Here is a 27,077-nt window from a genome sequence, read left to right on the forward strand (position 1 = left end):
AAGCTTCATAGGGCAGATTCTGAGCTGAGAAATTAAATTTCTCTCCACTGATACTCTCTATATGCCATCTGAAGACACTATGTATTGCATTTAGGAACCAGTTTAATGAAAATCTTTTTAAGATTAGTAGTTCACAGTTGTAAGATGCATCACACTAATGCTCACTTTGTTTTCAGCTCCAATCTCCAGAATCTTTTGCAAAGAGTGTACAAGAATTGACAATTGTCTTGCAGCGCACGGGGGATCCTGCAAACTTAAACAGGCTGAGGCCTCATTTAGAGCTGCTGGCAAACATAGATCCCAATCCAGGTACACAAATCAAGCTTTTAAAACATTCCCTGATACTTTTCATATCTAGCAAAGTAAATTAAGATTATAACCTCCACTCCTGGTTTCAAAATTCCCATTAATTAACATAGTGTATCATAAACTCTTCTTCAGGGCTCTCTGAGCTCTGTCCTAGTACTTAGTGTTTTGAAGTACTAGAAGAGCTGCCTCTTATTTATGGTACTGCTGGAATTATTGACAGAATGACAAGCCTGCTTTTAATAATTTTAGATGCAGCATCTCCAACATGGGAGCAGCTGGAAAATGCAATGGTCGCTGTAAAGACTGTGGTACATGGGCTGGTGGATTTCATTCAGAACTACAGCAGAAAAGGCCATGAAACTCCACAGGTAACTATATTTGATTGTTGCATTATATGTCTTAATGTACATTTACTGAAAGATGCAACTTTGAAAAACTACTGTTGATTTGAAATATTTATGGCCTTTTCTCTGGTTTTTGCGAACTTAGCGTTTCTGAATATGGAATGCAGCAGAGCTTGCTGTAGCGAGTTCCATACAATGGCATAGTGCTTAGCCCATCAACGAGAAATTTCCTTACTCCTCTGATTAAAGATGCAAAATGTAAAGGCATATCATGGATGTGTTTGTGTGTGTATTTTAAGCCTATTTTTATGTAAACATGTATTAGATTGTAAGTGGAATGTCTTGTGCTTTTTTTTAAAGCCACAACCAAATAGCAAGTATAAAACAAGTATGTGCCGAGACCTTCGACAGCAAGGGGGATGTCCAAGAGGAACAAACTGTACATTTGCTCATTCTCAGGAAGAGCTTGAAAAGTGAGTGTGGGAGACTTTTTTTCTTGTTTTTTTTTTCTTTTCAATTTAAATCCAAGCAATCTCCACAGAATTTTGAAAACAGTTTCTTCTGTACATTTATTCGTTCAGAAGGATTTGTAAGTCTCTTGAAGTGACAACTCTTTACATGAAATTGAAGGTACAGTAAAGCAATATCTCTAAACTAATTCCAGGTTTATTTTTTATTTTACTCCATATGAAGTAAAATTTCCTTTCCTGAAACTGAGTCTAGGCTCAGCGTCTGTCAGGGATTGGTTATATCACCTACAGGAGAGAGAATGTTAATTACATCTTGATTGATTAAAGAATGAAATGAGTTATTTAAATATTATGTAACGTGGGCATTCTTGAAGCTGTTTTCACCCAAATCCATTTTCAAAGAACTCCAGAAGTGGATCTTTTAAGAGAAGAGATGATCTTTGGTTACAGGGAAGACATTGATGTTCTATTTACAGATTGCTGAAGATACTCACCAGTTTAAAGTCCTGTAATTTTTGGATATCATGTTCCTCTCAATCCCTTCCTTTTGCTAGTTTTACAAATATATTAAACTGCACAATAAACACTTTTAAACCGTCTGTCTTTTGTGTGTTTGTACATGTGTTTGTTTATAGATATCGCTTGAGGAACAAAAAAATCAGTGCAACAGTGAGAACATTCCCCCTTCTAAATAAAGTTGGCGTAAATAGCACCGTCTCAACCACAACAGGAAACGTAATTTCTGTCATAGGAAGCCCTGAAGCAACAGGGAAGATGGTGCCAAGTACTAATGGAATAGCTAATCTAGAAAGTGGTGTTCCCCAGTTGATCCCTCGCTGTGCGGACACCTCCTTGAGAGCTTTGGAGAACACCAAGAAGGGAGGGAAGACTGGAGCCAATGGCCAGAATGTTTCTGGATCCCCTACAGAATCACTACCTGAAAAGTAGGTAACATTTTTTTCATATAGCTAAGGACAAGATTTTGCTTTTGGACTATCATGGAGTTTGTGGGTGGCAAAAAATAGATACTGAATTCTAGTCCTGGCTTGCAGTCATTGCTAGTGCTCACTGGCTGCAGAGTTGTGTAAGATCTTGTACTGCAGTACAGATATCGTTATACAAAGTCTGTGGACTCAAGTTGTCAGAGCCAGCATTGGTTGTTTTAGCTGTTGAATACTCCCATGAATATATACATAAAATGGTAAATCTCTCCCTTTATCTCTTATTCTGTTGTTCTCAGCCTGGTATCTTGCTTACCATTGGGTTATTACATAAGAATAAAAAAAAAAAACAAACCAAACTTGCACTCAAAATTTGACATTTCCTGAAACCAAGAAGGGCGCACGTAGTGGCTAGTCCCTCAGTAATCCTTGAAATCCTTTATAGTTTTGTGGTTTTCCCTTAAAAATTTTTGGATACTTCTCCAGGAAGCACTGAGCCTCTAAACAACTTTTCAAAGCCTTTGTCTTTACCAGAATACACTTACAAGTGTTATGTGAGCTTCTGGATACATACCAAAATGTTTATATCTGCTTTTGAGTTCTCTTTGGAGAAAGTCTGAGATGCAATAATAGTATCAGTTTGGGTTATGAAAAATAAAAATCCCGAGGAAATGGCATGGCTCAAATTTCCACGTTACATGGGAGTGTACACAAGAGATGCCTAAGTGAAATAAGTAAAGATCTGCTTAATGATTTCTTGGTAATCCTTTTCAGTAAAATCGGTTCTCCACCCAAGACTCCTGTAAGCCAGGCAGCAGCTACCTCAGCTGGTCCTCCTAATATTGGAACAGAAGTTAATTCTGTGCCTCCAAAATCCAGCCCGTTTGTTCCCAGAGTACCTGTCTACCCCCCACATTCTGATAATGTTCAATATTTCCAAGATCCCAGGACTCAGCTGTCGTATGAAGTTCCACAGTACCCACAGACAGGTGAGTGAGATGAGCACTGAATCAGAAATAGCTCTGAACTTTTCTCTGGATAAGCCTGAATGCTGAGAAATAACTTTTATCTCAGTTTTGTTGGTTTGGTTTTGTTTTTTTTAAATATCAGCGGAATCTTCACTTAATGGAATACTAATCTGGTCCCTTGCTGAGTATGGGAGGAACCTGTAGTTTGCTCCCAGTGTTGGTGGTTCTTGTCTTTGTGTGCTGAGTGTTATGCAGCTTGTACCTCAGTATTCAGAAGAACTTGAACCTCAAGGTCTTACATCTACTTTTTCCTTTATTAGCATTTAATTGCATTATTTAGGCTTGCTCACCTCGTGCCCTATCCGTGACGGTATCCATAGACAGGATTCAAACCCAGAGGCATAGCATGTGTCTACTGTGAGACCTATACACCTTTGTGCTTGCTCAAATGTTTTTGAAAGGTTTCAGTCTTGTCTTTTTTTTTTAGGTTGCAGTGCGCATGTTTATATTCAAGTGAACAATTAGGTGTTATAGTATCAGGTCGTTCACAAGATCTCAAAACAAAAAGTAGAGGTGTTCAGACAATCCTCTCCAGAGAAAAAAGAATACGCCAAATGTGAAATGGTTATTTATGGACCTTTGGAATTTTTTTTTTAATCAGTATAGCTTTTTATTTTAGAGATAACTATTTTAACTTCCTATATAAAGAAGTGCTTAAGATGCTGTCTTTTCAGTTACATAGTTACACCATAGTACATAGGAGCAATGGCAGAGAAACTCCATTTTCCAAACGGGGTCAAGGTGGTAAAGGGTCACCACTACATCTGCAAATACAGTTGTCATACGTTAAATTATATTCTGCGGAAATATGATAGGGTCAGTAACAGGTTTGTAAAGTGTGACTCTTACTTCTCTAAAGGTACTTATCAACACTATTTACAGTTTTAGAAGGTGTAAAATTCTGGGTCATTTGTGGTTACATTAAATCTGCCTTTTTCCAATTTTTAAGGATATTATCCACCACCTCCAACAGTACCAGCTGGTGTGGCTCCCTGTGTTCCTCGCTTTGTGAGGTCCAATAACGTTCCAGAATCCTCCCTCCCACCTGCTTCCGTGCCATATGCCGATCATTACAGTACATTTCCCCCTCGAGATCGACTGAATTCTCCTTACCAACCTCCTCCTCCGCAGCCGTATGGACCAGTTCCTCCTGTCCCTTCTGGAATGTATGCTCCAGTTTATGACAGCAGGCGCATCTGGCGCCCACAGATGTACCCACGAGATGATATTATTAGGAGCAATTCTTTACCTCCCATGGATGTGATGCACTCATCTGTCTATCAGACATCATTACGTGAGAGATACAACTCTTTGGACGGCTATTACTCTGTGGCTTGTCAACCTCCGAACGAACAGAGGACTGTGCCTTTACCAAGGGTGAGTGAGAGCCAAAAAGGGAGGGATGTAGTCTTGATTCTGAAGGTCATTACTGAAAAGTTGGTGAATAATGAGCATAGACCTCTTCTGTTTATTTGGGTTTACAGTGATCAAGACATGTGACCTGGACAAAGTTCTTGTTTTGTTTTTAACCTTAATAAAATGGGCTTGTAGACCACTCTAATCTGGATTAGAACCAGAGCTCCTCTGCCTCTTTAATTCCCATGCATGTTGCTCGAATTAATTACGTATTTGAGATTTGAGTTACCATACATGGGCCAGGTTCTCCCCCAAGTGCTTGTGAAATTCTTCTAGGAATATCAATGGAAGGTTACAGACCCAAGGGAATTTGCGGGTCCAAGGGTGTCGCCTGCCAGTATTTACCTTCTGGTTAGAGTATGGTAGGATATACAGTCCTATATTTTTTATTGCTAGGAGCCTTGTGGTCATTTGAAGACTGGTTATGATGAGCAATTAAGACGGAAGCCGGAGCAATGGGCACAGTACCACACACAGAAGACTCCTCTGGTATCGTCGACTCTCCCTATGGCAACACCGTCTCCAACACCACCTTCTCCTCTCTTCAACGTAGATTTCAGCACAGAGGTGGGAAGCCAAAGAACTTCTTTATTTTCCCTTCCTTTTTCTGTAAGATGCCCTTTAATATTTCTAGTAAAGATTTTCTACCTGCCATCTATTGTTCATAAAATTAATTTAATCTTCTAGCAAAAGGAAAGTAGTATCTAATGACGACTGCATTCAGTTTGATATTAAGGTGATGCTAAACACGATTGCTGAAAAAAGGTCAAGAAGTGAAGTGATTCAATTTACCCTCACTAAAGGAAGTATCATTTTATTGAACCAGCTTTGTGAACCTCCAGGTTTTTGTGTAGGGAACAACAGTTGTTTTCCATTAAGAAGGACTTTCCCTTTTTTACTCCAAATGGCATTATGACATGATGAGTAGACTGAATCAGGCTGCATGTGCTTGTCAAGTCCCAGAGAATATATATCCCTTAAAAGTGGCAAAAGGCATTGGTAGAACATTGTGTACTTGCGTGATAAGTTCTGTAAACAAGAATGGGAACTCAACAAATAGAAGCAGTGTGCTTTTGAAGAAAAGAAATCTCATGATATTTATTTTCTATATGTGTAAATTAAATGCATCCAAGAAACTAGTTTGAGAACCACTGTGCCAAGCACTCTTTGCTGTGGTTTGACAGTTCCGTTGATGATATTTGGGGTGTTAGACTGATTATTCTGAAAAGGTCTTGTAAGGTACTTGAAGTCCCTTATGGGTGCATTCAAGGTAGATTAGGATTTAGTCCTTTTCATCCAGGTTGGAGGGTTCCAACTCATATTTCTATCTGCCACTGGCTTATACATTAAAGAAAAATGCATGGCTTCCTCTCAGTTTAATTACTGTAGGTATTTGCCTGAAGAAACCTGCCACCACCACAGTGACACTGATTTCAGTCTCTCATCTTGGCAGACCAGGCAGTTATTTGTAGTGGCAACGCTTGCCCTTCTTTGACAGCTGTCAGCTGTACTGATTTAAAATTTGACTGAATGGGTTACGTTGTCCCTGAGTCAAGTCTTGAATACGGCTAGAGCACCTTGATTGACTTTTGAGATAATTTAATTAAATAGCAGTAAATGGCTTTTCTTATTTTAATACTGAATTCCCTGGTTTTATTATTCACTGCTTATTTATTCCCTTTTCCGTAGTTCTCAGAGAGTGTCAGTGATTTGAGTGGAACTAAATTTGAGGAAGACCATCTCTCTCACTATTCACCGTGGTCTTGTGGCACTATTGGCTCTTGTATAAATGCTATCGACTCAGAGCCCAAGGATGTGATTGCCAATTCAAATGCCGTGTTAATGGTAGGGGTTTTCTGCATGTTATCTCATTAGTGTCATGATGCTTACATGCTGAAGTGTCTTCTGTTTGGTTAAACGAGACTTTTTTTTAAAGTTGATAGCTTCGGTTCTCAGTATTTTAAAGTAGTTCTGCCCATTTGAAGTTGTTTGGAATATCTTTTCCTAGTTTTGTAAATAAACAATGTATTTACAGAATGTAGTGCCATGAATAAAATTCTCAGGTGTCTGAAACAACTGTTTTAGTAACAGATCTCAGTAAATCAAACTTGTAGCCAAACAGATCTGTAAATCAAACTTGTAGCCAAAATATTTTGAGTAGATGGTCTGCAAATTGGTAAGAATTCATTCATTTTAAATGTCTTCTCTGATTATTAGAGTGGGATAAAAATTTTTGACTTGTTAATTTTGCTTGTCTCTCTTCAGAGTTCTTTATATAAATGTATATGTGTACACATACATCCTTACAATTTCTGAGGCATCTAAAATAGTCTCGGAATACGTTTCAGCGGCAGGCTTGACTGGTTAATACGGGGTCGCTGTGGCCAGTTCAGAGCAGGCGTTTCCATCGCAGAAACCCGTTTCCTGTTTGGCTTAAGTGCAATAGTCCATCCTGTATGAATGAATCGCTGGCCCTCTCAGGATTCTAAGATTTGTTACGTTGCCATTGTTTCAGAAAATCTTTACTTTGAAGTTAATCCCAAGAGCAGTATACACTCACAGAGAAAAGCTGAAATACTGTGGACCCAGGATAATCAGCATGAACTTAATCTTGGCTGCTTTGTACCCGCAGAGAATCTGTATGAACTGTTTTCCTAGACTACGCCTCTTACTTGGTTGGAAGGCACATTCTCCTCTAATAAACAGTTTAATGCCAACAAATCTGTGAAAATAAAATACAACTTATTTTTTCTTAACCAATTGCCATGAGAGGAAAAAAGCTAACTGAAAGACTTAAGGAACAAAAAATATGTAGTATGAATCGTGGAATACAGCTTACCTTTGGAGGGATCGGAGCTCATGCGTTTTGGAGACTTTCTGCTACGTAGCGTAGCAGGTTACCTTTGTGTTCTATGAAACAAGTGTAACCAAATCTCATCCCAAGCCTCCTTTGATACTGCCTCCTTCAAGTATAGGGAAGGGTACTGAAGGACCTTAAAGCATCCTGGAACTTTTTCTGCCTGAAACACAAGCTTGGAAAAGCAAAATTAATTCTTCTAGCACTGGCAATAGCTTTCTCGTGGTCAGTTTGCCATTAAAGGGCAAGAATTAACTCATTGAGGCCCATCTTGGCTCTTTAGTTGGACAGATTTTCAGCATTATATTCAGCAGCAATAATCGGAAAGTTATTGGCCAGCTGAAGAATCTGAATAACCTCAAATGAGTCCATATATCTTCTATCTCCTAAATATGTAGGATTTGGACAGCGGGGATGTTAAAAGGAGAGTGCATTTATTTGAAACTCAGAGAAGGGCAAAGGAAGAGGATCCTATAATCCCATTTAGCGATGGACCGATCATCTCCAAGTGGGGTGCAATCTCCAGGTCATCCCGCACGGGTTATCACACGACAGATCCTATTCAGGCCACTGCTTCCCAAGGAAGTGCTACTAAGCCCATCAGTGTATCAGGTACAAGTACAGGCTTCGTGTGACGGTGTAGCATACATCATGAGCATTTCACCCTGTTCATGCTTACTCCGGCAATGAGATGCAAAGAGCTAAAATACCTGTATATCCCACTTTAAGAACAGAGAAGGTAATGAATGGTATCTTAATTCGTTACAGATTATGTCCCTTATGTCAATGCTGTTGACTCAAGATGGAGTGCCTATGGCTCAGATTCTGCTTCATCAGCGCGTTATGCGGAACGGTATGGACTTTTTTTTTTCTGTGTTCTCTTAAAAGCCTTTTCTGTAGCTTGCTGTTCTTCAAAATCCTGAATGTGGGGGAAAACAAATCTGAAACTATTAATAGATGTTCCTAATTTTAAAGTAAAAGATTTTTTCCTATCTAGCATAAAGCCTTGGAAAAACTAGGTTAAAACTTGTGTAGTCTTTAATCCTTAATGTGACTAATAATACCCAATCACTAGCAACATACCCCTTGAGAGACCTAATCAAAGAATTGGAGTCAGGTACTGCCAAGCTGTAATGCCAAAATCTGTGATCCTGAGTAGTTTCTCTCAAGTTTTCTTGCCACGTCTTACCCGTACGTAAAATAAGGATGTTTGCTTCATATAATGCCTTGGGGTATTGTGAGCCCCAATGAAGACGAAGACCGCAGTATCTTAGTCACATAGTTTCTGTCCAAAAATCTAGCGTTGATAGACTAATAAAGTTTATGGGGCCTTTGATTTAGAGAACTTGTTTTTAATTCCTAATTTTTCCTTCTTTCTCTTAAAGGGACAGGTTCATAGTTACAGATTTGTCTGGTCACAGAAAGCATTCCAGCACTGGAGATCTATTGAGTATTGAATTACAGCAGGTAAGATCAGATATTATACCATGTGGTTTTTGAATTAAAAAAACCAAGTTATTTAGTAAATTGATTTTAACTAACTTTTCTTAGTGTGGCCTACAGAAAATAGTACAATTGACAAAATGATCAATAAAGGTTAATTAGGCGCTAGCACCACAACACTTAGTATGGTGCATAAGGACTGCTAATATGAGCTGTTCCACTGACATCAGTAAAGCCATTTTTGGGAGAAAGTGGTGGGCCTGCTACATGTCAGGAAATGCAGAACAAAAAAATGCTGTGCATTAAAGGAATACATAGTTAACCATCTAGCAAGAGAACTGTTCCTTTTGTAAGCTGGTTTATTTTGCCGTTTGACAATAGGTGGTTTAAGTGTAGTTGTTGGTAACTGATATGTTTCTTTCTGTAGGCCAAAAGTAACTCGTTATTACTTCAGAGAGAGGCGAATGCACTAGCCATGCAACAGAAGTGGAATTCTCTAGATGAAGGCAGTCGTCTTACCTTAAATCTTTTAAGCAAGGAAATTGATTTGAGGAATGGTGAGGTAAAGAAAGGGGTAATTGGGATGAAACAAATCTTTGAGTTTTTTTGTATATACATAAGTGCATGCATTTTAATTAAGAGTTAAAACCCTTAGTTTTAACATTCCCAAATATTTATAACACATTCTATGCCCGTTAAGTCGCTGTTGTTGTTGCACCCAGTTATTTCCCTGAGATCAAGTAGGTGCACCTGCTCTGCTGCTGCTCCAGTCATCCATTTGCAAAATGGGAAGAATGTGACAATCCATTTTCATGCAATCATTACTCTTCGTTCTACTTCTACATGTTGTAAATCTAAACATTCTGCCAATGGACTCTACAGAAGCTTCTACTTCAGTATTCATTTTATATCTTTGTTTCAGTACTTTAATGTGATTAGATTTAGTTTCGTATCCTGTGTTGTCTATGCCCGAAGTTCTATTTGTGTCTAACTAGCTCTTTTGTGTTGTAGAAATGTTGCATCCTAGAAATGCATCTTCTGTTTTCACTTTAATACTTGAGTGTTGTGTGAAGCAGGTGAAAAGCCAGCTTGATATTTACAGAACGTATTAATTCTTTTAGACCGATTATACTGAAGACTCTGCAGACACAAAGCCTGATCGAGACATTGAATTGGAGCTGTCAGCCCTTGATACAGATGAACCTGATGGGCAAGGTGAACAAATAGAAGTAAGTACAAAAATCTGTGCATCTAAAGAGCTCACTGGGTCCTTTCATTAGTTATTAAAAAACTTCTAAAATTTCTTTGTCAATTAGTAGATTGATAGCAAAGCCTTTTGTTTTTAGTCTTTGTAGCGGTATCAAATATTTGCCGTATTTTAACACTAGGGGTCTCATACTTCTCATTCAGATACCTGGCAGTTAACATTACCAAAGCTAAAAACAGCTCACTGTTCTTTGTCATAGCTTTCAGCTTTTTGCTCTTTATCTTTTGATAGCATTAGCAATGATGGGGAGTCTGTTCCTTTCCCCTTCCTCTCCAGTGTTGAAACCGTAGTTAAGAAGTTTTACATTGAAGTTTACATTTAAATGTGACATTTAATTTAGCTTTGTGGTAACCTGATTCTAATAGTAAAGTCATTTAAATGATTGTAATCCAGTGTTCTTTTGTTTTCACTGCTACTTCATTGTTTGTTTGTAATTCTGTGTATCTGCCCCAGTTTCCTCTATGCTGTTTCCTCCTTTGCTGTGCAGTCATAAAACATTCTGGTGTTCATTCCAGGCATTAGGATCAATTGTCTCCCCCCCTTTTTTTTTTTTTTTTTTTTTTTTTTTAAGCATCATACACTTAAAAGAAATTAAGGTTCTTATCTGGAACATGTTCCATAATACATTCCAATACTGGCTTACAGTACTGGCTACAGCTTTTGTTTACTCTGCCTGTGGTATGTGATGCAGTACTGTAGAGTGAATTGTGAATTGCCATTTCATGAATGGAAGGACCTTTTTGCCTTTCCTCTGCCCCTAATTATTGAAACAGCTCTCACTGTCTTTATTGCCTCCTTCATATCTCACCTGATAAACCATTTTTTAGCAACTGATGTTTATACCTCTGTTGTCATTCGCTGCCATCTTTGAATAATTGTTTTTTCCGTTTTCCTATAGTAAAATGAGGTAGACATTCCAATAGTACAAAATAAAAATAAGGAGTCTCATGATGAGACTCCCGTTTCCATCAGGTTTATGTAGCAGAGCACAGCAGGAAAATTTTAAATCTGGTAGTGACAGTATTGATGGACATTTCTCCTTTTCTCCTGTAGGAGATTCTGGATATACAGCTAGGTATTAGTTCTCAAGATGATCAACTGCTCAATGGAACAACTGTAGAGAACGGGCATCCGCTAAAGCAGCACCAGAAAGAATCTATGGAACAGAAGAGACAAAGTTTAGGTGAAGACCTTGTGATTCTGTGAGTGTTAGACAAAACAGCAGTGTCTGCCAGTATTAGACAAACAGCAGCATCAGAATAGTTGAAGCATGATTGTTTAAGGATGAACTACGTACCTACTCGGATTAGACATCTGCATTGTGTATACATGGTGAAGTGAGAAGAACCTGTTAAGAAATAGAATTAGGTCACAAATATGAAAGTCACAGGATGATGCCATTGTTCGTATGCATTGTTGTAATCGTACATACCGAAACATGTCACAGCTGTTAATACCTTTCACATTCAGTAAGCAAAAAATGCAAAAGTATTTTTATAGTTAACAGAAATTAAGAAAAACGTCAAACGGTTAAATGTCATACTGTTTGCACAAATCTCCATAGAGAGGTAGTTTTTAAAATACACTATTTTAGGTTTCTATGTTCTGTAGTCTTTAATGTGTAGTGCAGCCTTTGAAGATGAGGCCGGCTGCATTTAACATCTTGAGCGTACCGTTCCATAGCAAGATGTCTAGCCTGTTGCTAAAAATGAGTTTTTGTCAGTATTTATTTAATGCACACAATTCAGTTCCAGATTCTTGTGCATGTACTTGTTTAATATTTGTGTAACTTATTTTTCTCCTCAGGGAGGAGCAGAAAACAATCCTGCCCGTAACTTCTTGCTTCAGTCAGCCGATCACAACATCTGTTAGCAATGCAAGCTGCCTGCCCATCAGCACATCAGTCAGTGTTGGCAGCCTCATTTTGAAAACTGCTCACATTATGTCTGAGGATAAAAATGACTTTTTAAAGCCTGTTGCAAATGGCAGGATGGTTAACAGCTGAAAGGCATTCATCTTTCCAGCTTGTGACCACACCATGGAAGCATTTACACTAGCTTTTTATATATATAATATATATTATATAATGTATATTTTTTTTAAAAAAAATAATATTGGGGTCATGCATTTCCTGTGGACTCTTTGATACTTCAAGCCCCTCTCGCATTAGCATTCTGAAGAAAAAAAAAAAAAACTTACTTTACTAGGGTAAGGCGTTCACTTTCCACAAATGAATGGAATTTGGACATTGTTTTACTTAAGCTTAAAGCAGCTTTTTATGAGTTTGTAGCAATCCGGTGCGGTATCTGAGCCATTCTTGTTTAAAATGGCTTCTGTAGAAAACTAACAACTCAGTTATTTAAACTAGCAGGATCCTACAATGATACATCTAGTGAAAGGAAGACTAACTTATTTGTCTCTATTTTGTTTCATGAGAGAAGAACTTGTGTCTTGTTGCAGCTGCTTTTTCTTTAGTTGTGGAACTTTGCATGGAGTATTGTTTCCTGTTTGAAGACTGAGAGGTGGAGATTTGGACTTGAGACTTTTACAGGGTTAACACACCATTAGCTTTGCACTGCTACGTTATTTGCAGGTCTGTGGTGCAGTGCTTTGCTGCAGCTTTTTGTTTCCATTCCCCCCCCTGCCAATTTCTGCTTTAGTACTGTGGATACACGTACATAGGCTACTTGTCCAGGTAAAGTTATCAGAAGTAAACCAAGTGCCTAAGTCCTCCAGCTAATGTACTAGGTATTGATTTCCCCAAGTTATACGTGAAACAATTTTCAACCATTTTGAGAGGTTATGCACTAATGTAACAGCAATTTTGGTTTTTCTTTTTTTTTTTTTCTCTTTTTTTATTAGTAGTTCTCAACTTGGAGATTATAGAATCCAGATGACTTGGCAAAAAGTATCAGGTGCTCTTGGCTTTCCTTTGAAAACCCTGTATGTAGTGTTTGCACTGACTAACAAGATGGTATTGCTGTCTTTTGTACTGTTTTGTTTTTAATTTAAACTAAATATTGGGAATTTAAGGCGGTTGTATTACCTTTGTTAAATGTTGTTAATCATAATTTTGTATTCAGGTTTAATTTTTGCTTGTTCAGTGGCAACTTGTTTTCAAAGATCTTGAAAATACAACAATATAGCATTATCTGACCTTCAGAGTACTGAAAAGTGTATGAATTTATGCCCTGTTAAGATGTGACTGAGAATCATATTAGACACGTCAACTGAAAATTGGTTTTCATAAATACACACGAACTAGACCCTGGGCGTATTTTTTTTGAGAAGCTTAGAAGTCCACTTTTTTTGGAAAAGAAAGCAGGACTCGCCCTCCTGATAATTACTATCTTCTTGTTTGTCCTCTTACTTTTCTTTGTGACAAGTTTTACATTTTTTTTTATGTTTTTATTAACTTCTGTGAAGTTGTTTACTCTGAAAATTGTACTGGAATATTTTAAGCCAAGCTGATCTTTCACCAGGTGTACTGCATGTAAGGGCTTTTCCTGCTAGCAAAATGCTTAAAGAGGATCATGTTACTGGTCGTCTGAGTTGTTATTTTACAAAATCACAGCTATGTGGTCGGGTAAGATTTTGATAACTGTTTTGTGCACGCTTCTGGGGGGTGGGGGTTGGCATTTCCCTGAGGGTTACTGATTAGACTAAGTAACTATTGGTGTTTGATATCTCTCCTAATGAACCTGTCCATGAAATAATTATGTTGTAAATATACCTGAAAATCCAAGGGTTAGTTTTGATATTCTGGTGTCAGTATGGAAGATCTTACGCATCTATTTAATACTCAAATGTAAAGGAATGTATGTAGAAAAACAGTCAAGTAGTCTCTTCTTGGTTTCCTTTGGCTGTTGCTGTACCACCTCGTAGCTAGGATTAGACTGACGCTTTGTTTCACTTGCAACTTGAAGTGAATGGGTACAAGAACCAGACCACCTTTGTCACCTTAACTTATTTCCTATTGATGTTAACTTTAACTTAGAATGTTAGACATAAATATGATTGTTGTATATTTTATACCAAGACCATTCTGTAAATATGAATTTATATTACTTTTGAAATGCTTCTGAGATACTATTATTTGCTGTACAATGTAATTCCAGAACAGATATGCAAACAAGTATGTCTCTTTCACGGATATTTAAACAGTGAGATCTTCCATGTTGAAGGTGATGTAATTTTTTTAAAAGATTTTTAAATTTTAAATTGCTATTTTGTTACAAAAATAGAGAAAATATAAAGGTTTGAGAAGTCCTTATTTGCCCTCAGGGAAAGAGCCCTCTGTGCACCAGAACTCCACAGAACATCTTCAGCATGATCTGAGGGTGAATATATACTACATAAATTGATTGTGTATTTACCTTAACTTTTTAATTTTAAAATTGCAATTTTAAAAACTTGGTTGTGCTCTGCTGGAGGGGGATTGGGATAAGCTGCTTACACACATTTGCCTGTTTGTCCAGTGAAATTACATAAGCCTAACGTATTCCTGCCAACCGTATTGGCGTATTTAAGAACAAACGTATCTATATGCTCTTGGCTGCAGCAGGAGGTCCCATGATAGAGCAGTTCTCTAGGATGACCACATGCTTCATGTGGAAAGTTGGTTCTTAACTGAGGCTAGGGGTTTTTTTTAGTTGAATTTTAAATATATAGAATGACAGGCAAAAGGATTATTTGAGGGTTTTAACAGCATGCCAGCTTTGTCTTACGGTTTTAACACTGACTGTGGTTTTTGCCATGAAACTATGCCCTCCAGTGCCCTGACAAGGAGAAGCCACGGGCGCGAACCTCGTTCTGCCTGGCTTCTTTGGTGAAGTTTCAGCCCTTGACCCTATACAAACAAGTATGTATTCATTTGTCTAGTTGCAAATCAGGTGCCTTTGGGCTATGGAAGGGCTTGTTTTCTGACGCTGAGATATAGTTGAATAATCTGTGTGTGTGAATAGCAGTGATTCCCATTTAGGTTTTGGCCTAATTTACCTGTGCTGTCAGAAAAAAAGGCCCGTAGCAGATTGGGGAAAGAGATTGGCTCTTTTGCTTTGCTTGGACAAGCATTTTGGGTTGTTTTGGTTTGTTGTTGGTTTTTTTTTTCCCCCCCCCACTAGGGGTACAGCAGGGATTTCACATGCAAGAGATACAGGAATTATTAGTATCTAAGTTAATTGTGTTGCCTCACTACCTGGATTCATTCCTTGATTTGCCTCATTTCCCACATAGGTCTTAACAGAGACTAATGCTTGTGCTGGGAGAACGCTCGTGTGAGAAAGTAATTATCTGTACATTCTTAACATATACTTATAGCAGAGTGATTGCCCTGCTACTGATATTTTGTTCCTGTAAACAGGTGACAAGAAATGAATCTTAGTGTTTATGCAGATTTTGCATTGTAGAATGTATACTAGACCCTTCAAAGGAAAGGTTAGACTCTTTGCAAAGCAAACTGGCGTTGGTTCTTGGTAGTCTAGTACAGGGACACTAAAGTTTGACATTTGATTTAGGGGAAAAAAAAGTTGTACGCAGCTGATTATGTTAAATAAGCTCTTGATTGCTCTTTGTAGAAGTCTAATTTGGAAGGTTTTAGTGCTTTGATAACACAATTGAAATTTTAATTTATCCTGTACTCAAGAGCTGAATGCTGTTCTTGTCTAATAGTGTACTAGGCTGGATGAGGTACAAAATAATGCACAGTGGTCAGAAACAGCTGAGGAAAGAACGCTTAAAATAACTTGATCTAAACTCAGAATAGTTCCAAACATTGGTTTTGTTTGCTTTTTTTAAAGCACAAGTTGTCCAGTTGTACCTGTTGCTGTACATAAACACTGTATGCCAGCAGCTCCTTGATCATATTTGTGAACAGACTTTTCATTATTATTAGACTGTTATTAAAGGAAGATGTTGAATTTGAGAGTGTAACAAAATGAGAAATGATCGGATTATCTATAGTATGTAAAAGTCCATTCTTTATGTTGTAGTTTAATCCCTTTCTTAGGAAATTCCCTCTCATTGAGGGACCTCTTCTGCAAGCAGAACACAATAAATGTGCTTTTTTAAGTGACCCAAATTTCCAGTATAAATGAACAGCTGACTTTGGCAGTAGTCATGGTCGTGTATCTCTTTGCTGGCAAGGGAGCACGACAAGGGAAGGAAAAAAAAAAAACTGTCAGTGATGAGATGAAACAAATCTGAATAATCAAAATGGCCAATACCCGAACATACTACTACACCCCGTTACTTAAGAAGGATGCTTGTGGAAGCTTTTAATCACTCAAGATTTTGCTGTAAAAGCTGAAATAAAACAGAGCCTGGCTGCATTTATTACTGCCAAAAGCCAAGGTCATTTGCACATAGCCCATCAGTTTATCCAGAGTAGATCTCAGTTAATCCAAGGCATGGAAATGCATGCATTTTCTTAGCTGGGCAAACAAGTACATTATACGGTAGTTGTGATACAACACACGTGGCTTTTATTTGTACTGCACATACCCACTGTACAGCCACTCAGAAGTATTGTGGTTAGCTTGCAGCATCTGCTGTCCGCATTTATACTGTTTACTGCGTATTCTTTTCCCTGGAAGTTTTAAAGAAAATTTTTTTTTCTTGTTGCATTGATTACATTTTATAAATTTGCTTAGCTGGAAAGTTTGGGAAAAGAGGCCTGTTTGTCAATTGTACAACCGATTGTGAAGCTCTAGTGTGAATATTTTTACGTCTGTATTAGACATTTTCTTTGCAAATCTATTGTTCGATTGAAATGTAAATGAAATAAAAGATGGTGTACACCCATCATGTATAAAGCAGGCACCATCGCTACGATGGATTTAATGCTCATTTTTATGGCGCATTCTCAGCTTCTATTTAAAACTATAATTTAAAAAAAAAAAAATCTGTAAAATGAAATGGGGATATATGGGGGAGTAAATTCTATTCCGTTTATTTCGGTTTTGATTCCCAATGGTAATGTTTCCCTTCGTGTTAGAAGTAGGGGGGCCCGGCGGGGCGGTGCCGTGTGTGTTTGCTGTAGCACTGAAGTGAAGAGGTTTTAGCTTTGGCTGGTCACGGAGTAGAGCATCCTGGTTTTCAGTGTTTGAGAGACTCGATGGAAGAAGTTTGCAGTATTGACATGTATTTGCATGCACGAATAAAAATTATTTGTCCACCTTAATTGTCTCCCTGCCTTCAGCCGCGGCGGCGGGGGGGGGTGAAGGGCTCCCGGGGCGGGGCGGCGCCGGCGGCCTCCCCCCCCCCCGCCTCGGGCCGCCTCCTTCCCGCCGTGCCCCGCGCCGGCGAGAGGCGGCCCCGGAAGGCGGCGGGTGAGGCGCCGGGGCCGGGCCGGGCCGGGGGCGCGATGGGGGCGGCCGGGGCTGGGCCCCGGGGCTGCGGCAGGGCCGGAGGCCGCGGCCCCGGGCGCCCCGAGGGGAGGGAAGGGGCCGGGGAGGAGGCGGCGGGGGGCGAAGGGACGCGCAGGCGCCTGCCCCGTGCCGCCGCGGGGCCGCCGGGCTTTGTGCTGCCGCCTGCGCGGCGCCGCGGCCGGGCCGGTCTGCAGCGCGCTGAGAAGTCACCCCGGTCACCCCGGGCCACCGGATCGCCTCCGCCATCGCCCGCCTGATCCGCTTTGGCGGCTGGCAGGAGGACCAAAAGCCCTACCGTACCCCTGCGTTGCTCGGGGTGTCTGCGCCAGAGGGCTGGCTTGTAGGGTCCTGCGGGATTAAGTCCAACTCGACTGATTTGATCGATTTCTTTATTTATTTATTTTAACGAAATTTGCTTTTCAGCACTTGGAAACGCCTGATCTTTCTGCTGTCCTGATGTGAGAGGCTTGCAAAGGCTGTAAACACCAACGCTGTGAGCAGCTCCAGAGAGTGGATTCTGCTGTTGATAATTTCTATTTAGCAGAAGGTATTTTGGATTAAAAAAAAATGTTTAACTCGGGAAAAGTGAGCATTTCTAGGCCAGTTGAATCACTTTATCAGTGCGTCAGCATCTAGTTTCAGTGCTGTCCACACAAACGGGCTGCTGCTGACTGCTGTGCAGATGAGCGATGCGGTCAGTGGACGGGTGAAAAGATGACAGACGTGAAGGTCTTTCCTTTCATATGTTGTTTCTCAGCACTGAAGCGACGGTCACGAAATTGCAGCACTGACTTGCACCAGGCATTTGTATTGTTCTGTCTCAGTACTTAGAAAGTATGTTTTCTGTGCTTGAGAGTAACCTTTTTCATTAAACAGCAAACGTGGTTACGTTTTCTTTAAATTTTTTTTCCTTGCATGCGTTATGTTACTTAAACGTGCCGAATTTCTGCAAAAGCTTTTTTGAGATTGTCTTCAACAATTTGAATTAATATAATCTGAAATTTCAGCTTCCAGGTTTTGATAGAAGCTTGTCTCTGAAAGACTGGGAAGGAATAAAGGTCAGAACATTTTAATTTGATTAATTACATTGATCGTTTTTCAGCTCAAATAAATAATTGTTAAAATAATGCAAATCATACTGGAAATTTAAATTTCCATAACTGGGAAATCAGCTTCATGGAGCCGTCTGAGTGAGGCTGGTAAGACTCCTGAATTACAGTTCGAAAATTCATTCTCCGTCGGTGAGAACACACGTAAAGTGTTTCTGCACTGGGGAGCCTCAAAGCAGTCCGGTTCGTAAAGGTTTTTAACTGAAGTGAGTTTGAAATTGTGACTAAGAAGGAGCTCACGTGACTGCGCCGTAGGCTGCGTGGTAGTGGGCCGTAAACCGTTCTTCTGCGGCTGGAAAACGGCTCTGGGGAAGTACAGGACTATCGTTAGGCATTTAAAGCGGCATCTCGCGCTGCATATTTGAATGAGAGATACATTCTCTATTTTGTTAATTTATTTTTTAGAACGTAATGACTACTTTGGATGATAAACTGCTTGGTGAGAAGCTCCAGTATTACTACAGCAGTAGTGAGGGTGAGGATGAAGACAGCGAGAAAGAAGATAAAGAAGGGGAGAGCGCCATTCCTGAAGGCGTTGGGGAAGTAGAGCTTAGCAGCGATGGCAGCGCAGTCAACACAGGTATCGTCATATCAAACTAATTGTTTTGGAAATACTTTGTTTATTGGAAGGTTTATGTGTTTTTCTAAAATTCATTTTTTGAAATTAAAGTCCTGGTTTTATGCATACTTGAGTCAGAGATCGATCGTTTCCTGGCTATAGCCTAACCTTATTTTTAACAGCCAGATCTTTATTTTAATGTTTGACTTCTCCTCTGAGAGACTTCAGCATTATATCTAAAGCAGTTAGACTTTGCATACAAAGCTGGTTCGTACAATTTGGTTGAAAACGCGTACATTTCTTTCCCGTAAGCCACACAGTTGGTAACCGCTAACGGGTAGGTGCTGAACGAGTACATGCGGAGTAGACAGAAAGTGGCCAGGCTTTCCCAAAATAGCGTTCTCTACTGCCGCTGTCAGAGACACAGTACGAGTCTGTGTGGATCGTTGGTGTGATCCAGAGGGTATTTCTTACGTTCTTACGAAAGACTGGCCCTCTGTGTTTTACGGTTTCTCTAAGAATGGTGAAAAACCGTCTTCCTGCATGTGTTCACATCTTTCGCCTGAAGGAAGAATGGAAGAATTATAGTACTGAACTGGCGCACTTAGAGAGGACCTGAAAAAGTAACTCCACTGGGCCGTAACAGCAGGGTGCGGTCTATGAGAATTAACGCTATTGTGCATCACAGAATGTGCTTCTGCACAAGAGCGTTGGCAAACTTACACCTCCCCATTGTTATTTTTGGTTTATGAAAAGCCGTGCTAACAGTAGGGGAATTCTTGAGGGCTGGTGGTTCTATTTCAAGAGCACAGATTTTAATCTTCGGAATAATCTTTGGGACAATTATGAGAGCAGCCTAGTTAGATGAACTTTAGTCTTCTTAGAAAAAAAAAATAGATACAAGTTCAAGGACATGTAAATGGCAAATTACTTCTTCCGTTTCATTTCAGCATTTTGCACATTATACAAAAAGTTTATGACAGGGCCGCTATTTTACTGCTGACTTATAAATTATTACTTGAATTTTAAATGATAGGTGTAATTTTATTACCGTTTTACACGAAATGCCCACATGTTTAATTTCAGGTCCCAAAGGAGTCATTAATGACTGGCGAAGATTTAAACAACTGGAAACTGAACAGCGGCAGGAGCAGCGCAGAGAAATGGAACGACTCATTAAAAAGTTATCTATGACGTGCAGATCTCACTTAGATGAAGAGAGCGATAAGCAGAAGCAGAAAGAGCTTCAGGAAAAAATCAATGGAAAGGTAGCATGGCACGAAGGAATTAAAATGCCACTTAAATATTTAACATTTTCAGTTTCATCATTTGTGTAGGCGAAGGAGATAGGGATCCTTGTTCTGTCAGCAGATACGCGTCGTTTCTCCCCAGTAAACAGGAACACAGCAGCGGCGGTATAAGAGGTGCATTATAACCGTATTTGCCAGGTGCTGTCAAGTTTAATTATTTTGCATTTTAGTGGTATTCTCGGAGCATCACGTTTGCCTGTGTTAAGAAATAAGCAATTCAGCTGCTATACCAAAGAAGTCCGAATCCTTTTCCCAGATTTCCCTTATGTGTTTATCAAAGAAGTCAGCTTCAGGAGATTAATACAGAGAGTTGTACAGCAAACCTATGAATACTGCCTTCCAGGCCTAAAGCAAGAGTTTAGGAGTCCTTATTGATTTCGTATTTAGCAAGTGGATGTTGAGAGTTTAGCTTTGACTTTGAGCTCCAAAGATAGAAGGCGTTGGAAGTAGCGAATGGTTTTAGTCAACGGGGCTGGATAACTAGCTCTTACAGTTCTGGTCAGGGAGGTTACTAATTAGCAGACGGTGTTTCTTGCTTTCCGATGATGAAAGTTGGCCACACTGTCCTATACCTTGAGTGATGCAAATACGTTTAATGCAGCAAGTGAACAGATAAAAAATATATAAAATTCTATTAATTTTAGTTCTGCAGACAAGATAGTGCATTTGGTTGCCACAAAATGTTAACTGAAAAACTAAATGAAAAAGCTAATGAAAAAGAAGCTAGACTTCGGCTAGGCGCGGTATCCAAATCGGTGCTCGTAGCTTAGTGAAAGCACATAGCCACCATTAACCTGAATTAAAGTGGGAGCATGGAGCAGCCACTTGTGTTATTAGTGCAGCTTGTGGAAACTGGAATACCCAAGGCTGAAATCGCCGTTCCCGCTGGACGTGGTTTCTAATTAGATAAAATGGAGTGTAATACAGAGCGTGCTTGAGCCTTCATGGGTTGCACTTTGCTGTTATTAAAGATGAGTGACCTACATTTAAATTCTCGTTATATAAGTGACCCAAATAGTGATGCAGATCTTTCTTCTCTCTTTCATGTATCTTTGTATGTGTTTGTTAGATGACGTTACAAGAATATAACATGATTCACAATGATGAAGATGATGAGGAATTTTTACAGCGTTACAGGAAGCAGCGAATGGAGGAGATGAGACAGCAGTTGTACAGTGGGCAGCAATTTAAACAGGTTTTTGAGATTACCAGTGGAGAAGCGTTTTTGGACACGGTTGATAAAGAGCATAAGAGCACACTGATCATGATCCATATTTATGAAGATGATATCCCTGGCTCCGAATCCCTGAACGGCTGTATGATCTGCCTGGCTGCCGAGTATCCAACGGTTAAGTTTTGCAGAGTAAAGAGTTCGCTCATTGGTGCTAGCACTCGCTTTACTAATAACGCTCTGCCAGCTTTGCTGATCTATAAGGCAGGTGAGCTCATCGGCAATTTTGTGCGAATCACTGACCAGCTTGGAGAAGATTTTTTTGCTGTAGACCTGGAGGCTTTTCTGCAGGAATGTGGTTTGCTTCCAGAAAAAGACCTAGTGCTCCTGACTTCTATACATAATCCCTCTGCATGTTACAGTGAAGACAGCGATCTGGAAATAGACTGAACCGCTTATACCAAGGGGCCAGTAGGTGTAGTTGTATTGTGGGATGTTCTTGTGCTAGGGATTGTTCTCTTTCTTCCGTAGCGTGGGTATGTATTCTTCCCCTTCGTGCACTTTGACTTTTGCTCGTTAAAAATTACGTAAGGAATTCCTAACGTTTTCTTAAATTAATTCAATAAAGTACACACTGAAACAGTCTTGCTTTTATGCAATTCAAATGTATTTTACTAAACACAAAGTTCTAACACAATTCAGTAAGTTTAGGAAAATGTGTATCGTCATCTCTGTTCTCCAGATCGCTTTGATTTTTTTTTAAATGTTTTGTTCTCAGATCAGCTGTGTATGGTCAGTCTTCTTACAGGTTTCCTGAAACAGTGCATGTGAATAGCAGCTGGCTCAAGATGCAGGCACCTGCTCACTAAGACAAGAATTGGGACCGCAAATAAAGAAGTATTTAAGCATTCAAGACTTCTATTAACCTGGAGCTGAACTGCTGCCAGTTAACAGTGCAAGGTCCCATCTTCCGTTCCCCAATTTGCAGTCTCCTTCTTGGAAGGACCTTCTTGCTCTAACACTTGGCATCAGATTTTTGTTCCTTTCTCACTTACAAATAACAACAGCCCCAGCTTCATCCTGAAAATTACTTTTCAGCTGGAGAGCGTTCTTTCTTTAACCTTGCCCAGGACTTAAATGAGAAAATCTTCCTTCAGTTACAGCTCTTAATACATTCTTGGGTTTTAAAACACCCACCCTTAGAGTTCATAGTAGTCACTTCATCAGAAAATCATCTCTGCCTCTTAAGAAAGATGTAAAGAGCTCCAACATGTGTGCTGAATAGCATCAAGGAGAATTTTGCTGGCAAAATGCAGAATTAGGACTTGAATAACCTCAGAATTTCATCTCTCTCTAAAATTACTAAATCAGTGCTAAAGTTCATTTCTGTCTGCCTTCCTAAGATCTGCCGCAGCTGGGTCATCAGATGTCTTTTGAATATTAATACCCCTGGAGCTGCCAGAGGACTGGATGGCTTTGTGGGAAAGCAGCCTCGAGCCAGGAGACCAGCTCCCCGGTGCGGGCGTTCAGCAGCAGGCCCCTTTTCGCACAGCTGATTCCCTTCTCGGCAGCTCGGTGTCCAGTTTCTGCACAGGGTTCAGCAGGATCGGAAACGTTGCCACTGGCCTGGTTTTCCTCTGATGGCAGCTCTTTGGGAGCATGTTTTTTGTACCATGCATCGGTGGAGTTCACGAACAGAAAAAAAATCTTGTGGGGTGGGTGTGAAACCTTGGTGGAGACTGCGGTTTTTCCCTCCATCCTTTGTAAGAAATAACAAATAACGAAGGCCTCCTCAAACGCATCACCACAGCTGTTTCAGTTGCCCAGTGGCACTGATCTTAAAGTTCTCATCTTCCCCCAAAACACGGGGTGACTCCCGCTTCTGGGCGCAGAATAAGCGGCACCCTGCGCTGGCTGAGCCCATTTGTCTCCTTAGGCACCTCATCGCTACTGAATGCAGCAGCTGCCTATCACGCTTCCCTCCTGCAGCACCTTCCTCATCACCATTTGTCAGTGATTACGTTTTCATTAAGGTGTGTTTATTTATTTTGTTTGTCCTCCCTTCATAAATCAGATCATAATACAGGGAAGTAATTTTCAGGGTTTCTGTTACATTAAAGTTCACCCTGCCTCCAGCAAGTCTGGTGCTGCGCAGCTGTGAGATAACCTGGCTGGCCTAGAAGCCATTAGCAATTTATAGCGAATGCAAGCACGAAAACCTGCGACGATGCAGAGCGAGGTGAAGGCTTTGCTGGCCGGATCGTGGCGGGGCTGAATTGCTCCAACAGCGTACCTACCACGAACGAGCACGCTGAATGTCTGCACTCTCTACTTAGTTATTGCTGAATCCTCTTCTACGTACTTAATTTGATACTACGTGTTTGCTTTCTCATGCATTACTTATTTTGCTTGTTATTTTTTAATTTTGAGGGAAGTAGACTGTTGTTACCTAAATGTATGACCCAACGTAATGCCATGTTTAATGATTAAATTAATTGCAAGTTTTATGTAAGGCACTTTGGAACACGAGGAAGAAATGCAAATGTCTCTGTGTAAGCACTAGGTTCTTAGAATGGATCTTAGGATAGAAAAAGAATTTGTATCATCTATTTGAAATGTGTTTTTAAAAATAGTGTAAGTAGAAAAATAAATAATTTGTAATTAAAAATTACTGAATTGGCACAAATTGTAGCTGTTTTAAGAAAACTGGCAGAAATCCAGATTTTAAAATGTGGTCAGAGATTATTTCTTTTCATCTCAGAATTGCAGGAAAAAGCCATGGACGTTATATGAAATTAAATCATTGAGCATGGATATCAGCGCATTTAAGAAAAAATAATCAAAGTAGCTGCAGTTTATATGCAGGATGAGATTCAGTGAAGTCTGTTGTGCATCCTCATCAAACCTGGCTTGGCGAGGGGGTCGGGGAGGAGGTGACTGCTTGAGTTGCTTTGAAGTTTTAGTTTTATAAAGTGCTTTTTTTTTTGCCCCTATGGCAGCAAAACTGTAATAGGATCAAAACCTCTCCTGCCGCTCTATGTTGGATGGCCTGCAGCAAGGTGACTCCTGGTTATTAATCTCGGGTATATGATAGATGGTTTACAGTGCCAGTAGCAAAAAGGAAAAGGAAAAAGGTCTGAATCCAATTAATCTTTGATCAGAAGAACGCAATAAGCACAAGGGAGAGGGGTAGAGAGACGTGCTGTAACGCTGCTGCTTGCTCTCGGCACAGGCAGCCCGAACGCGAGGACGGGGAGGCTGGCGGCGGCGCGGCTGCTGCGAAGCCTCGCTGGCGGCGGTGGGGGCTGCTGCCGATGCTCTTGTCCATTGAAGCTGAATCCCTCCAAACTGACCAACTGGTAATTGTGTGTCCTAAAAAACCAGCATTCTTCCTGTGCGTTAAATAATATAACAAAACTAATTTAGAGTAGGTTCGTTACTAATTTGTAAGTGTCTGTGTCCTAGCCATTCCACACAAATAAAAACTACAACTCATACCAGCACTGTATCTGTAAACGTTCTGGCTGAAGCGTTAAATTCTGCTTAATTTCTCTGATTGTAGATGTGGTCCTGACCTGCAGATTAAGAATTGGGGTGTATTTATAGACACATTCGGGGACTAAAGTGAAAACGAAATTGTACAAACACCTACATAAAATGAAACTGTTTTGAAGCATTCAACTTGGCATCGAGAGCATCAGCTTACTGGTTTGCTCCAGGTGCCCCTCCCTGCCCCACAGCCCTTGTACTCTGTCACCATCAGAACTTTGTTTAAATCAATGCACTCCTACTAAATGGCTTGCTCTTGAATAAAGGATGCTTTTTAATTTTGTCAAAGATGCTTCATCTATCTTGTCCGGCACAGCGGCTTCCCTGGCGCATAACACGGTTCTTGGCAGAAACCTGATGGGCTGTGGCGGTGGCTTTCGGTACCACGCGGGGCTCTGGGGCGGCGGGCGGTAGAAATGCGTCAACGGTGATGGCCGAAGGGCTCATGCGCTCAAATATTTTGTCACTAGACCTTATCTTGCCTTGGCCAAGCGTCCTTCCTGCTGCCGGACGCCAGCTGAAGTTAGGAAAGAGCTGATTTGCCCGGCCGCTCTCCCCGAGCTCCTCCTGAAGGGGTTTCTGTTCGCTGGGCAGGCAGCGCAGGCAGCCCCTGCCCGCAGGCAGGGGCGTCCAGGGCAGCAGCGGGCCGTCAGCCCGGGCGGGCACCAGCCTCTGCGTTCATGGCCCTTGACGTCTCCCGGTTGTTTCTTCCCCCACCTCCTCTCACCAGCGATTCTGCTGCTTTCGTTAGTGCCTCTGATGGAACGGGTCTGAGGTACAGACACCGCTCGTGGAAGGCCAAGGGAGCCTGGAGTCCTCCTGCAAAGCGACCGGAGTCACCTTGTCTCACACCGGCAGAGCTGTGCAGGCGTTTTTGATACTTTAACATTTTTCGGATGCAATTCTGCCAGCATCTAAAAGCCATAAATAAAAGCAAACTTTCTTAAATCCATTCATTTCAACAGGACAAGAGATCTCAGAAATGAAGCAGCTGGTCCTGGAAAATACGGTTAGTATTTATCCCCTTTAAATGTTTTGAGACATTTACACTAGTTGTATATCTAAAATACGACTGTAAGTGAACATGGTTAAGATGTAATGAACAAGACTTCCTCCTGCTGAGATGTTATGTGCTCTGTCTGCTGTCTGTCCTTCCTCGGTCCCGGTCTCTACCTGCTGCTTCCCAAGCGTAGGAAAAGGTGCAGGCGTTTGGCTCTCGCTGCAGGTAGCGGCGCTCCGGTCGGTCGCTTTTGTGCGTCACCTTGGCTGCGGCCCGGGCTGCTTTATGCGATACGCCCTTCAGAGCAAGAAGGTACACGTACCAAGTCTACGTCATCTCTGTGTCTGATTTTCATCTTCAAGAAGTACTATAAATAGGAGTTGAAAAAAACATTTGTCAGGTAGGTTGTGTTGCCTCTGGGAAATGTTTTGGTTTGGAAAAAGCAGCCTACTGCAAAGAGAGCAGCCAGAAACAACTTTTTACAGGAGGGCATAATTCTGCATTGGGAGAGAGGAGTGTAAAATCACCTGAGCGTGTTCATGTTTAATGATGTTCCGATACAAACAGCACAATTTGGCCACAGAATGCAAATGCACAAGGAAACGCAGAGGCTGCTCGGTGAAAGCAGGAACGAAATCACGGGATGAGCTTAACTCGGGTGTTTAATCATGGTGCTGAGCTGGGTGCCAGGCAATAAGGGACAAGATTTAGAAAAGAAAAGTTTATACTGAATTTTTTTTGACCTCCAATCTACCTCTTCTTTCTAAAATCTTCACCATGTGCCTTCGTTGAAAATCCAAACAAATGTTCCTGTGCAATCGCTGGCGCAAAGCAGCCTGCTGGGGCAGGCTCAGGGGAGCCCGCCTGACTTACTCGGACTGGGGGTTGCTCTTCCCTTCAGCCTCAGGACCCTACGTATCTTTGCCGCCGTGGGGTT

At 40.7% G+C, this 27,077-nt stretch overlaps 2 protein-coding genes across 9 annotated transcripts in view; both read left to right on the forward strand.

Moving 5' to 3' along the window:
* The window catches only part of RC3H2 (ring finger and CCCH-type domains 2), a 31,693-nt gene extending 13,740 nt beyond the window's left edge, over positions 1–17,953 (forward strand). For 3 of the 7 annotated variants that reach the window (XM_082327562.1, XM_082327563.1, XM_082327564.1), the window contains 15 exons: positions 177–309; positions 559–677; positions 1,014–1,126; positions 1,759–2,067; positions 2,839–3,053; positions 4,042–4,469; positions 4,905–5,075; positions 6,198–6,353; positions 7,764–7,977; positions 8,134–8,218; positions 8,751–8,832; positions 9,236–9,370; positions 9,930–10,037; positions 11,129–11,277; positions 11,882–17,249. In XM_082327562.1, the coding sequence (XP_082183688.1) occupies positions 177–309; positions 559–677; positions 1,014–1,126; positions 1,759–2,067; positions 2,839–3,053; positions 4,042–4,469; positions 4,905–5,075; positions 6,198–6,353; positions 7,764–7,977; positions 8,134–8,218; positions 8,751–8,832; positions 9,236–9,370; positions 9,930–10,037; positions 11,129–11,277; positions 11,882–12,080 (2,616 nt within the window). In that variant the 3' untranslated portion in view covers positions 12,081–17,249. Of the gene's footprint in view, positions 1–176; positions 310–558; positions 678–1,013; positions 1,127–1,758; positions 2,068–2,838; positions 3,054–4,041; positions 4,470–4,904; positions 5,076–6,197; positions 6,354–7,763; positions 7,978–8,133; positions 8,219–8,750; positions 8,833–9,235; positions 9,371–9,929; positions 10,038–11,128; positions 11,278–11,881; positions 17,250–17,865 lie in introns of those variants that run through there. The other 4 variants (XM_082327567.1, XM_082327566.1, XR_014229843.1 and 1 more) reach the window with 4 other exon arrangements.
* On the forward strand, positions 17,390–25,388 carry PDCL (phosducin like). Of its 2 annotated transcripts, none has more exons than XM_082327569.1 (5): positions 17,390–17,403; positions 17,866–17,989; positions 18,957–19,131; positions 20,197–20,378; positions 21,490–25,388. In XM_082327569.1, exons 3-5 carry the CDS (start codon positions 18,963–18,965, stop codon positions 22,039–22,041), a joined length of 903 nt encoding a protein of 300 aa, XP_082183695.1. In that variant the 5' UTR covers positions 17,390–17,403; positions 17,866–17,989; positions 18,957–18,962; the 3' UTR covers positions 22,042–25,388. The 2 variants fall into 2 exon arrangements, with proteins under 2 accessions (XP_082183695.1, XP_082183694.1); XM_082327568.1 differs by lacking the exon at positions 17,390–17,403 and adding an exon at positions 18,450–18,500 and having other exon boundaries at positions 17,900–17,989.
* Positions 25,389–27,077: the final 1,689 nt, after the last annotated feature.

This window comes from Platalea leucorodia (genome assembly GCF_965183815.1).
Source record: "Platalea leucorodia genome assembly, chromosome: 15".
NCBI classification, from domain to species: domain Eukaryota; kingdom Metazoa; phylum Chordata; class Aves; order Pelecaniformes; family Threskiornithidae; genus Platalea; species Platalea leucorodia.

Excerpts from the sequence above, each read along its gene's own strand:
- PDCL (XM_082327569.1), top strand. The coding sequence starts at position 18,963 with ATGACTACTTTGGATGATAAACTGCTTGGTGAGAAGCTCCAGTATTAC. Across the intron at positions 19,132-20,196 it reads TGGCAGCGCAGTCAACACAG|GTCCCAAAGGAGTCATTAAT; the intron begins GTATCGTCATAT and ends GTTTAATTTCAG. Across the intron at positions 20,379-21,489 it reads AGGAAAAAATCAATGGAAAG|ATGACGTTACAAGAATATAA; the intron begins GTAGCATGGCAC and ends TGTGTTTGTTAG.